The 12,975-nt window shown below is 49.9% G+C and overlaps 1 protein-coding gene across 1 annotated transcript in view; it reads right to left on the reverse strand.

Annotated features, from left to right (window-relative positions):
• UBR3 (ubiquitin protein ligase E3 component n-recognin 3) overlaps positions 1-12,975 on the reverse strand; it is a 276,834-nt gene that overhangs the window by 199,041 nt on the left and 64,818 nt on the right. The window contains exon 8 of the mRNA XM_059727297.1: positions 341-569. Coding sequence (XP_059583280.1) covers positions 341-569 — 229 coding nt within the window. The remainder of the gene's footprint in view (positions 1-340; positions 570-12,975) is intronic.

Here is a 12,975-nt window from a genome sequence, read left to right on the forward strand (position 1 = left end):
GACAAGAAAGGGAAAGCAGAACAATTTGGAAAGCTTGTGATGTTACATGACCCTGAAAAAATATTCTACTTAACAAATAAAATCTTAATTAGCCTATAGTATTTCTCAATCAAAAGTGCTATAGATTCTCTGAGAGGAAATCCTGTGTTTTACATTGTATGAGTACCATAAAAAAACCCCAGGATAAAATGCTGGGTAAAACTACTCTTAAACTTTCAGAGTTGTCTGAGATGTAGCCACCAGAGTATGACGCTACCTCCTGAACAATTCTAAAAATTCAATAAAACTTCTTATAAGAAGTCACTCATTTGAAATTCATCAAAACAAAATTTCAACTTACCTTGCAACTCGCTTTTAATAAGGCAACTTTCCATCATGTATAAAAGAACAGTGACCATAATATCCAGCAGCTGACATTCTTCTGTCACTTGACGTGCTAATTCTTCATTGCTGAATAACTGAACACTGATATGCACAATTCTGTTTGACATTGTGTCTGATTCATGGCTTTTCTTCAGTGTTTTCATAATAAATGCATAATGCTGAACAAAAGTTTTAGTAAAAGCAATCTGCAAATCACAGAAATACAAAGAACTTTAGAACTGCAGTATTGTTGTATCCTGCAATAGTTACATTTTCCTACTATAGTTCAATTCTCTGCTTATTGAAGCACAATTTCTTCCAACAGTACAACGTGTGATGGAAATATCACAGTGGTCAAGACAAATCCATCTGATCTAATGCCTTGTCTCTGGCAGTCACCAGAGTCAGATACTTCTCTTCATAAGAAAAGTTTTTATATGCCTCTAAATCAGGGGTCAGCAACATTTTTGGCCAGAGTGCCAAAAACACCCCAATCTTGAACCACACCTTCACTTGGCAGTGAGAGAGCCACAAGGGGCCTGATCCTCACTGCTGGTGACAGATACACACACGCTTCCAGGGAGATGGTGGGGAAAAGGCCGTGGTTGCACTACCCCAGCCCTTTCCCTACCATGCACTGAGGTGCATATGCAGCCACTGCCACCAGAGAGTCAGTGCTGGGTCTCTGGACCCTGGTGCAACTGTTTGCAGCCTGCCCACCACCTACTGCAGCTGCCCAGAGCCCAAATCAACCGTGGCAGGAAGCTGGGAGGTTGCAAATAGCTGCACCGGGGTCCAGAGCTCCAACACTGGCTCTGTGGTGGTAGCAGTGGCACGTGTAGGTAGGAGTGTACAGCAGGGCAAGGGCCAGGGTTGCACTGTCCCCAGCCCTGGTGTGTCCTAAGGCATGCATGCAACTGCCAATGCCACAGAGCCTAGTCAAGACTTTAGAGCTCAGTGCAGCTGTTTGCGGCCACCTGGCTGGGTTGCTTGCAGCAGGGCTTGCAGCCTCTCCGCTGCCTGCTGTGAGCAGCCCAGGCTCCATGGCCAGTGGCAGCTGCCTGGAGCCCAGGCCAGCTGTGGCATGCCAAGCAAAATGGCCTTGCATGCCATGCATGCTGGGGGTTGCCAACCCATGCTCTAAATAGTTTTCCATGTCTCTGGATCCCAGCTTTTTCATCTATGAGACACAGCAGACATTACATTTATGGCACAATTAATGTGACCAAAAACAATCAGCTGATTATCTACACCAGCCCAGAACAGCCCCAAGGTCCAGGAAATAGCTTCCCCTTGCCCAATCCCTGAGATCGGGATAGGGGCAGCCCCAGTCTCCACAGAAGCATAACTGAAATCTGAGGAATTTTATGCACCATCCTAAAAATCGTACATCTTGCTATAAATATCTTTCATGTCAGGACCTGTGATTTTTGGGGTGGGGCATAAATTTCTTCTAATACAAATCACACCATTATATTAATGTCTGCCAGGGACCTATATTTTTCTTCCCCAAATAGGGTGATCAGCAGGGATCCTTGTTTTCCGTGATAAAAAAAAAAAATCACAAATTCTCTGATAAAAAATTGCGAATTCTCTGATAAAAATCCCAAAATTCGTGATTAAAATTAAATGCTGCTGGTGTCCCTCGCTTCCCCCGCATGGCCCTCCAGCCCTGCTTGTGCCCCACAGCCCTGCTGGAGGGGTCCCCAGCTGCCAGGGCTATGGGGCGAGGGACCCAGGTCCACAGCCTCCTGCCCCCAATGGAAGGCAACAGCTACTACAGCAGGAGCACAAGCCAGCTCCCCCCCGCTGCAAGCTTGGGCGGGGTCGGCTCCCAGTGGCAGCGTGCAGTCCCGGAGGATAGGGGGGACCCATGCCCCCCCAAATCTGTGTGAGGCATGGGGGCAGGGCGGGTGTGCACTGCCCCCATGCACACAGAGGAAGTGTGGCCAGGGCAGCACGGAGCTTGCAGCAGCAGGCAGCTTTCATGCATGGCCCCACTGTGTCCTGCCACGCCAGTTGCGCACACTGCACTCCAGAGGGCCTGGGGGAGGACAGCAGAGCGGAGAGCGTTTGTGACTCAGGGTTTGCAGCTGGGCAGGGTTGAGAGTTTCCCGCCCCTTTTACGAGAGCTCCCGCCTGCAGAGCTCTTTGCAAAAGGGGGAAATCCACAGGTTTCTCTTCTAAAAGGGAAAATCCGTGTTTTCTCTAATAAAAATGAGAAATCCGTGGTTTTCTCTGTTTTCCCATAGGAAACGGAAAACCCGGATCCCTGGTGATCAGGAAAGAGCAAAGCAATCAAGGTATAAACAAACCAATGATTTATGCAATGGCAATATTAAAAGTTTAATACCACTGTATTCTATTAGTTACACACCCTAATATTATACATACTTTTGATTACTCCTGTGCACAAAAAAAAGTTTGCACTGGACTATCTGCAAATTATATCAGATTACACAGAACTCCATCATATCATCTGATAACACTAAAGTATACTTGGCGTGATGACTGCCCATCCATACTTTTACTGTGTTGTCCTTGGATTCTTTCAGTGCTTCCTTTAGCTTTTCCCATCTTAAACATTACTAGCTGCTTGCAGACGTGGGGAAAATAAAAAAAAAAGGGGGGGAGGGGGAGCACTTTAAACTCAATGCACTCCCACAACGAGCCCAGCGCATGCCCAGAAGAGGCACCTTGTTAGTTGCACCCAGGTTTCCTAACATCTGTATAGACTGGGCACTTTAGTGGGGATTTTTTGGTGCTTTTGTCTAATAGCTGATTGAATCAGCTTTAAAAGTGACAAAAAGCCCCACCAGAGTGCCTGATCTATACAGACACTGCAGAGCCGAGTCAAAGTAATGTGCTGCTGCTTCCAGTAAAGCGCATTTTTTCCCACATCTCTCAGCGCCTACCATGTCATCTAAAAGTTTTACCTCCTCATTATTAAATTGCTTTTTCAGATCAATAATTAACATGCTAACAATGTAAGTCCTAGTATGACTCCTTGGGGCACATCTTAACCTTTCACCATACTGAAAACTGTTTACTTTTTTTTGGTCAGTTAACTAGGTTTTAAATAATTTCTAAATCCAAATTTATAAAGCTGTGGCTGTTCTGAACCACTCTCAAGTCAAAAAGGATGAGTTAATGCAAACTGTGTCAGTAATTAAAGAAATTTTTCAATTCAAAATCTTAGCCAGCTAGCCTAAACCATCCCTTTTGGAAATGTTAAGTTTTTCTGGACTATACTTTAGACACTTTGAACTATATTTAAGTAAACTGTGGTTTCAGTGCTGTGAACACAAATCACTATATCACTTTAGCCAGATTTCAGGCTCAGCATACATATACATTTCCATTACAGCCCTGAAGTACCTTATATTTATCAGAATCAATTTCCCACCATATTGTGACTCTTTAATATTGCTGCAAGACAGAAAGAGGCTTCAATTAACTTCCAAAAAGAACCTTAGAACAGGGGTAGGAAGTCTTTTCCAGCTGCAGGTTAGAATGACCCACCACAGGTGGGGGGCAGGCAGACAGGCAGATGATAGGGGTGCACGGATAAAGATTTTCTTGGCCAATAATGATAGCCAATGATTAACTATCTATATCGGCCAATGCCAATCCAATAAATGGTATTTAGTAATAGTGCAAAGCATTTTAAACTACTGACATAAATATATCGTTTTTTGCTTGTTTTGCAATTAACACGCATACACGCCTCCTACCTGCAGGGGGGCAGCAAAGGCACCTGTCGCAGGGCTCAAGTGCCTATATACTAATGCTAGGAGCATGGGAAACAAGCAGGATGAACTAGCGCTCCTGCTTGCACAAAACACCTACGACTTAGTAGGGCTAACGGAAGGTTTCTAACCTGTGTTTCTAATCCTGTACACAGGTTTCTAACCTGTGTACAGGACCTCCACCTGACACAGGAGGTACATGGTCCCACTAGGGGGAATGCCATACTGGATCTAGTACTGGCAACGGGGGATGACATGGTAGGGGACCTACAGATTGGTAGCCATCTGGGGGACAGTGATCACCTAATAATAGAATTTACCATAAGACGTTGAGTGGGTAAGGTAACTAGTAGGGTGAAAGTACTAGACTTTAGGAAAGCTGATTTAAATGAACTCAGGCGATTAGTTAAGGACGCACTGCAGAGTAGGAGTTTTGAAATGATGGGAGCCCAAGAAGGGTGGCTGTGCCTTAAGGAAACAATCCTTCGGGCACAAAGCGAGATGATCCCCATGCGGGGTAAAAGAGGGAAAGGGGCCAGGAGGCTTCCCTGGCTGACCGCAGAAATCCAGGGCAGCCTAAGGGCCAAAAGGGGAGCACACAAAAAGTGGAAACAAGGAGAGATCACCAAAGACGAATATACCTCCTCTGCTCGTGCTTGCAGGGAGGCAGTTAGACGGGCCAAAGCTACCATGGAGCTGAGGATGGCATCCCAAGTAAAGGATAACAAGAAATTGTTTTTTAGATATATAGGGAGTAAAAGGAAGGCCCAGGGAGGAATAGGACCCCTGCTAAATGGGCAGAAACAATTGGTGACGGACAGGGGGGACAAGGCTGAACTCCTCAATGAGTTCTTTGCCTCAGTGTTCCTAAGTGAGGGGCATGACAAGTCTCTCACTGGGATTGTAGGGAGGCAGCAGCAAGGCGCCAGACTTCCATGCATAGACCCTGAGATGGTGCAGAGTCACTTGGAAGAACTGGATGCCTTTAAGTCAGCAGGCCCGGATGAGCTCCATCCGAGGGTGCTGAAGGCACTGGCCGACATCATTGCAGATGCCACTGGCGGGAATATTCGAATGCTCGTGGCGCACGGGCCAAGTCCCGGAGGACTGGAAAAGGGCCAACGTGGTCCCCATTTTCAAGAAGGGGAGGAAGGAGGACCCAGGCAACTATAGGCCAGTCAGTCTCACCTCCATCCTTGGTAAAGTCTTTGAAAAAATTATCAAGGCTCACATTTGCGAGAGCCCGGCAGTACAAATTATGCTGAGGGGAAACCAGCACGGGTTCGTGGCAGGCAGATCGTGCCTGACCAATCTAGTCCCTTTTTATGACCAGGTTACGAAATGCCTGGACACAGGAGGAAGGGTGGATGTCGTATACTTAGACTTCAGGAAGGCCTTCGATACGGTATCCCACCCCATACTGGTGAACAAATTAAGAGGCTGTGACTTGGATGACTGCACAGTCCGGTGGGTGGCGAATTGGCTAGAGGGTCGCACCCAGAGAGTCGTGGTGGATGCGTCGGCTTCGACCTGGAAGGGTGTGGGCAGTGGGGTCCCGCAGGGCTCGGTCCTTGGACCGATACTCTTTAATGTCTTCATCAGTGACTTGGACAAGGGAGTGAAATGTACTCTGTCCAAATTTGCGGATGACACAAAGCTATGGGAAGAAGTGGACACACCGGAGGGCAGGGAATAGCTGCAAGCAGACCTGGACAGGTTGGACAAGTGGGCAGAAAACAACAGGATGCAGTTCAACAAGGAGAAATGCAAAGTGCTGCACCTAGGAAGGAAAAATGTCCAGCACACCTACAGCCTAGGGAATGACCTGCTGGGTGGCACGGAAGTGGAAAGGGATCTTGGAGTCCTAGTGGACTCCAAGATGAACATGAGTCGGCAGTGTGACGAAGCCATCAGAAAAGCCAATGGCACTTCATCGTGCATCAGCAGATGCATGATGAATAGGTCCAAGGAGGTGATACTTCCCCTCTATCGGGCGCTGGTCAGACCGCAGTTGGAGTACTGCGTGCAATTCTGGGCGCCACAATTCAAGAGGGATGCAGATAACCTGGAGAGGGTCCAGAGAAGGGCCACTCATATGGTTAAGGGCCTGCAGACCAAGCCCTACAAGGAGAGACTAGAGAAACTGGATCTTTTCAGCCTCCGCAAGAGAAGGTTGAGAGGCGACCTTGTGGCTGCCTATAAGTTCATCACGGGGGCACAGAAGGGAATTGGTGAGTATTTATTCACCAAGGCGCCCCCGGGGGTTACAAGAAATAATGGCCACAAGCTAGCAGATAATGACCCCCTGGGGGTCTTCAAGAGGAGGTTAGATAACCATCTAGCTGGGGTCATCTAGACCTAGCACTCTTTCCTGCCTATGCAGGGGGTCGGACTCGATGATCTATTGAGGTCCCTTCCGACCCTAACATCTATGAATCTATACCTGCTCCGGCCTTTAATGAGGAAAGTGGTGACCACCTTATTCCCGCGCACACCGCTCCTTAGCCCATAGTTCCTACCCACAGCCCTGCTCCCGGCGCAGCCTGGGCAGGCAGCGTGGACCCTCATGCGGACAGTGGCACTGGGCAGATTTGGAGCCCCAGAGCACACTGCTGCCTCAGTGCCAGCGGGCCCCACACAGTTGAGCCTCTGCAACTGACGGGGAGAAGTCATTTTTGCAAAGGTGCCTGGTGCCAAGGGGAGCACAATGTCCCTCACATGGAAGCTTACCCTGCCTGTGCGCAAGCCTGTCTCCACAGCAGCCCCGGCACTCAGGCCCCTGCTGCACAAGCAGCCTTGCCACAGCAGCAGCACGAGGAGCTAGTAACAGTCCCTTTGTTGTAGAGTGCGATGCCCTGTGACCGCTCCCTGGTGCCCCTCCCCATCCTGCTGCTCGCCAGGACCTGTAGTCTGCCACAGGCTCAGGCTGGCAGCAGGGTTGGAGGACTAGACCACACACACCAGGGTGCTTCAGGCACACAGCCATAATTATTGGCTACAACAACCAAAACAAGCCAATAGTCACTTTTTTTTATTGGTGCTAATCTGATAGCCAACCAATATAATCGGTGCATCCCTAGCAGATGACCCTGCCACCTCCACCAGAATTCACTGCCACACTGGAGCGCACACACATTCCCCACCGCCAAATGTCAAAGTCCCATATCCATGGGTCCGATCAAATGGTTCTGCAAGCCAGATCTGGCTCACAGGCCATAGTTGCCAATCACAGTATCATAGTACTTAGGGTCGGAAGGGACCTAAACAGATCATCAGGTCTGACCCCCTGCCCTGGGCAGGAACAGGTGCCGGGATCAGATGACCCCAGCCAAATATCTGTCCAGCCTCCTCTTGAAGACCCACAAGGTAGGAGAGGGCACCTCCTCACTTGGGAGCCCATTTCAGAGCTTGGCAACCCTAACTGTAAAGTAATGTCTCCTGATGTCCAGCCTGAACCTTCTCTCTAACAATTTGAGGCCATTATTCCTAGTAACCCTGGGTGGTGCCCGGGGGAACAGAGCCTCCCTCAATTCCCTCTGGTCCCCCCTGCTGAGTTTGTAAACGGCCACCAGATCCCCTCTCAGTCTTCTCTTGTGGAGGCTGAATAGGTTCAGGCCCTTTAGCTTCTCTTAATAGGGCCTGCCCTGCTGCCCCTTGACCATGCGAGTGGCCCTCCTCTGGACCCTCTCAATGCTAGCCACATCCCTCTTGAAGTGCAGTGCCCAGAACTGGATGCCATACTCCAACTGTGACCTGACCAATGCCACATACAGGGGAAGGAGCACCTCCCTGGACCTGCTTGTGATGCATCCATAGATGCACGACAAGGTGCAGTTAGCGTAACTGATCGCTTCCTCGCATTGGTGGCTCATGTTTATCCTGGAGTCAACAATGGCTCCAAGATCCCTTTCTGCCACCATGTTGACAAGGGTGTTCCCCAGCCTATATGTGTGTTGCTGGTTCCTTCTCCCTAGATGCAACACCTTGTACTTGTCTGTGCTGAATTCCATCCTATTCTCATCTGCCCACCTCTTTAATTTGCCTAGATCTAGCTGGATTCTGTTCCTCCCCTCCAGCGTGCCCACCTCACCCCACAACTTGGTGTTGTCAGCAAATTTGGACAGTGTGCATTCCACACCCACATCCAGATTGCTGATAAAGATGTTGAACAGTACAGGCTGCAGGACCGAGCCCTGGAGGACCCCACTGCCCACATCCCTCCAGGTCGAAAATGATCCATCCACCACCACTCTCTGGATGCAACCATCTAGCCAGTTTGCCACCCATCTGACTGTGTAGGCATCAATGATGCAGTCACCCTTTTTTTTTTTTTTTTTTTTTTAAGAGAATGTGGTGGGAAACCATATCAAAGGGCTTCTTAAAGTTCAGGAAGATGACATCCACCCCGACACCCTCATCCAGGGACTTTTGTGACCTGATCATAAAAAGAAACCAGGTTAGTCAGGCAGGACCTGCCCTCAATGAACCCATACTGGTTGTCCCTGAGCATTATCTCCCCTGCTGGGCCCTTGCAGATGTGCTCCTTGATAATTTTCTCAAAGGTCTTCCCAAGGGCCGAGGTAAGACTGACTGACCTGTAATTGCCAGAGTCCCCCCTTCTTTTAAATGTGGACCACATCGGCCCTCTTCCAATGCTCTGGTACCTATCCAGTGCCCATGAGTGCTCACAGAGCTATGCCGAGGCGCCGCTATGACCCTCACCAATTCCCCACTATGATCCCCACTTGTTCTTAATGAATGAGGAGCTTTAGGAAAATATATGTTGAGGCAATCTAAAACATGCAGTTAGTTATGCAGCCTACACTAGCCCACAGTAAAGAGGTCAATAAGCTCCAATGCCATGCTATGATAAGGAAAAAGGTAAAACACTGAGCCTGGTAACCACATCAGTACAAAGTTGTAAGGTGGCAAGACATTTTTAGACAGCGGTTTTAGCAGGCAGTGTACAGTTGCTGGGGTAGGGAACATTCAAAAGCATCAATAGTCTTTGTAGGTCTAGGATGTGTGTGTAAGGAGTTGGGCAGAGGATTCAGTCCATCTCCTTGCTCTCACTTCTGGTGAGTGGTCTCAATCAGGTAACTTCACAATGGTGACTGCCTGTGATGCACTTAACATGCATGTTCCTTGACCATCAAATGGTATCGGAAGCCATGAGGCATCTCATCAGTTTTGCATACTGGCAGGGTACTCTGGGTACCTCAGGGTACTCTGCAGGCTCAGGGTACTCTCTTGCTCAAGTCCCACCCTCCAAGTACCCCAGTGATCTGTTCCTGCTGCTGATGTCATGCTGAACCAACTGAACCTGGCAGCCAGCCACCTGAAATTGTAGACTAGCAGAGCAAAAAAACTTTTTTCCTAGAAAATATGGCTTCTTTTGGCTCCTTATATTTCAGGGTGCTACAAAACTGCATTGACTTCTTGTCAGCACATGCTTGACAAGGTAAGAAGGCACAGGATATGTGTAGAAGCAGCCTCCATGCCTGGAAGGTATCTGATCATGCTTATCACCCTCCTGCATGGTTGGAGCTGAGATATCTACCATCTGCCATATGATCCTCGCTAAGTCCCATTATTGACAGAAAGGCTGACTTTTCCAAGGGCAAACTGATGCAAAACAAACCTAGCTTACTTGGACCTCTCAAGACAAACTTACAAAGCCTGAGCAATTTGCCTTGTTTGTCCTGGAAGCCCGAAAAGGAAACCATCTGCATAGTTAGAGAAGCAATTTTCAACCTTGTTTCATTCACAGACTCAAAACTTTTTAGGGATGCAGATCCCTTGAATTGTAAGTTACATATTCACAAATTTTTGACTGACCATAGTTAGGATTCTACCGAAATCATGATTTCATGGAAAACGCAGAATCCAGCACTGCCCGCAAAAGTGGGCAATGTCCGTGAAATCTGGGGGGGGGAGGACAACAAAAAAACCCAATGTACTGAAAATAAGATGCTGGCTCCTCAAGGGAGTCAGCAGTCCTCACGGCACTGCAGCCCAGACACACAGCCCACTGGCAGGGGGAAGGTGGTAGGGGGGACTGCAGGCACACATGGGAGCACATGATGGCTGCTGCCCTCACCCTTCACAGCTGATTGGCTAAAAGGGCTGCCTGTCATGCAGCCTCACCCCTGTCCACCAACCAGTGATGAGGGGCAGGGCCGTACGATAGACATCCTTCACAGCCAATCAGCAGCAAGGGGCAGAGCCACCAGGGCCCCTTGGCCAGAGGCATGGGGTGGTCCTGGCCACGATAAGCACTTGAAAATGGCAGCCATGATCTGCGATCTGCCCATGAAATTGGCCAGCTGCCTCCTCAAGTTGGGTAGACCCCTAATCATAGTCATATTTTGCAGACCCCTTAAATATATTCTGCAGACCTCTCAGTGTCTGCGGACTACAGGTTGAAAACCATTGAACTAGAGGACAGCCAACTACCTCACCAGCTGGGATCCTGGTTTTCCCTGATAAAACCCCCCCCCACAAATTCTCTGATAAAAAAACCCAAGATCTGTGATTAAAATTAACCCCCCCCTTAATGCCCCTCACTCCCCGCCCCCCACAGCCTCCCAAGTCCTGCTTGTGCCCCTTACCCCACCCCTCCAGTCCCCCAGCCCCACACACGCAGGCACAGATATGGACACACCCCAGCAGGTAGGTGTTTATGGGGAGATGTGAGGGAAGGAAGGGGTTGGGGAGGCAGATCAAGAATGGGGGGAGGAGTGCACCTCTGTGCCTGCTCCCAGGAGGGGGGTGGGGCACGAGGGCAGCAGTGCCCCTCTGAGGGCCACAAACGTGCCATCCAGTGGCCACCACCGCACCACTGCCCTTGCCCCCCCAGCCCTGCTCTGGGCAAGCGGTGTGGGGCACAGCAGCTGCCACTGCACCACTGCTGGTGATTTCCCCCACTGTACCTCTGCGTGCACACAGTGGCTACCAGCACCACTGCACTGCCACTGCCACATCCCATACAGCTTGCCCAGAGCAGGGCGAAGGGGGCAACAGCAGTGGTGTCCCTCTGCAGGCTGCACACACCCACCTTGCTGTGGGAGGCTGACATGCAGTGGCTGCCACCACACCACGTACCATGCAGTTGTCCCGCCGCCAGCCGTGGGCAAATGGCACACAGTGCAGTGGTGGTGGCAGCTGCTGCATGTCAGCTGCCCGTCCTCCCAGCCGGGTGGGCATATGCAGCTCGCAGAGGAACACCGCTGCCCTTGCCCCCCCCCCAGCCCTGCTCCTGGGAGCAGGCACAGAGTGACCTGAGCTGGGGGATTGGTGCCCCAGGGCGCACTCTGTTACCCTCCCCCATCCCTGCCTGCCTGCCTGGGTTCAGGGAGGGAAAGTTGTTGGGCAAATTCCCACCACGAATGCCCGCTGGCTGGCAGGCACTCCATGTCTTCTCCCAAAACATTCCTACTCCCGCAGCTCCCAGCCAGCTTCCCCTCAGCCACGCTCCACTTACCTCCAAGAAGGAAGAGTGATCCTAAGGCAACCTCCGATAACTGAGAGCATCAGGTCCTGCCCTTTCCCCCTCTCCCTTCCCCTCCAGGCAGGGTTGGGGGTTTCCCGCCCCTTCTGCAAACAGCTCTTGCAGGCTGGAACTCAGCCAGCCTGCAGAGCTCTTTGCAAAAGGGGCATATCCACACGTTTCCCTGCTAAACGGGAAAATCCATGTTTTCTCTGATTAAACCGGGAAATCTGTGGTTTTCTCCGTTTTTCCATGGGAAGTAGAAAACCCAGATCCGTGCTCATCAGGTAAGAAGAATTTCCTCCAGTTTGGAGGCTGTTTCTAGGCAGCCCTTTTGTTCCAGGGACATGGGGGCCCATACCCCTTGAGCAAACAGGAACAACAAACAGGGCAGTTTGCAAGCAGTCTGCTGGGAGGAAGAGGAAGAGGAGGAGGCAGGCACCAGACACTAGGCAGTAGATCCTGGTCCTGGAAGGTAAGCAAGCCAAGGCTGTCTCTCTGGCTTGGTGAGTGTGTGTGTGTTTGGGCATGTGTTCTGAGCATCTGGGAGTGCTGCTATACCAGGGGTGGGCAAAATACGGCCCGTGGGTCAGATGCAGCCCGCCAGGCCATTCTATTTGGCCCATGGGATCCCTAAAAAATTTAGAAATTACTATTTATCTACCCCTGGCTGCCTGTCATGCAGCCCTCGATGGCTTGCCAAAACTCAATAAGCGGCCCTCCGCCCAAAATAACTGCCTGTCCCTGTGCTAAAAGATGAGTGGTCGCTGCCTGTGTCTGTGTTCCCTCCCTAACAAGGGAGCAAAGCACGCCCAGGCACAGAAGGGTATAAAAGGAGACTCCCTGAGCAACCAGGGATCACGCGAACAGGAACAGCATACAGGGCAGTTTGTAAGCAGTTTGTAGATCAGTTTGCCACTCCCTTCTTTGAAGGGAAGCCTTTAACTTGAGTTCTTTCTTTAATTAAGAGGAACTAATCTATATATTTAGCATAAGTATCTAAAACCCAGCAGTTAGATCAATACTTATGTCCCTTGTTTAACTAGAAACCAGAGTGAGTAGGAAGTTCACTAGGGAGTTTGCCCAGAAGCTTTCCCTCTCATCTTCTTTCACTGTAAGCTTGGTGAGAGGAAGCAGGTTACCAGGAAAAAAGGAACCTTTTGGGACCAAGGAGCAGTGAACAGGCCAGCTTACATTAATGTTTGCTAGGGAAGAAAGGGACAGGAGAGAGGTAGGCTGCTGATTTAAGAGACCCAGAGAGATGGCTCCAGGATGTTACAATGCCAGAGCCTTGCAAGGTTTCTACTCAGGTCCTGGTTTGGTGGTGTGGGGACTGTAGTTTGCAGATTCCTCCCAGTGACAGCCAAGTTGAAG

The sequence above is a fragment of the Alligator mississippiensis genome, chromosome 4, assembly GCF_030867095.1.
Source record: "Alligator mississippiensis isolate rAllMis1 chromosome 4, rAllMis1, whole genome shotgun sequence".
Taxonomy (NCBI): Eukaryota; Metazoa; Chordata; order Crocodylia; family Alligatoridae; genus Alligator; species Alligator mississippiensis.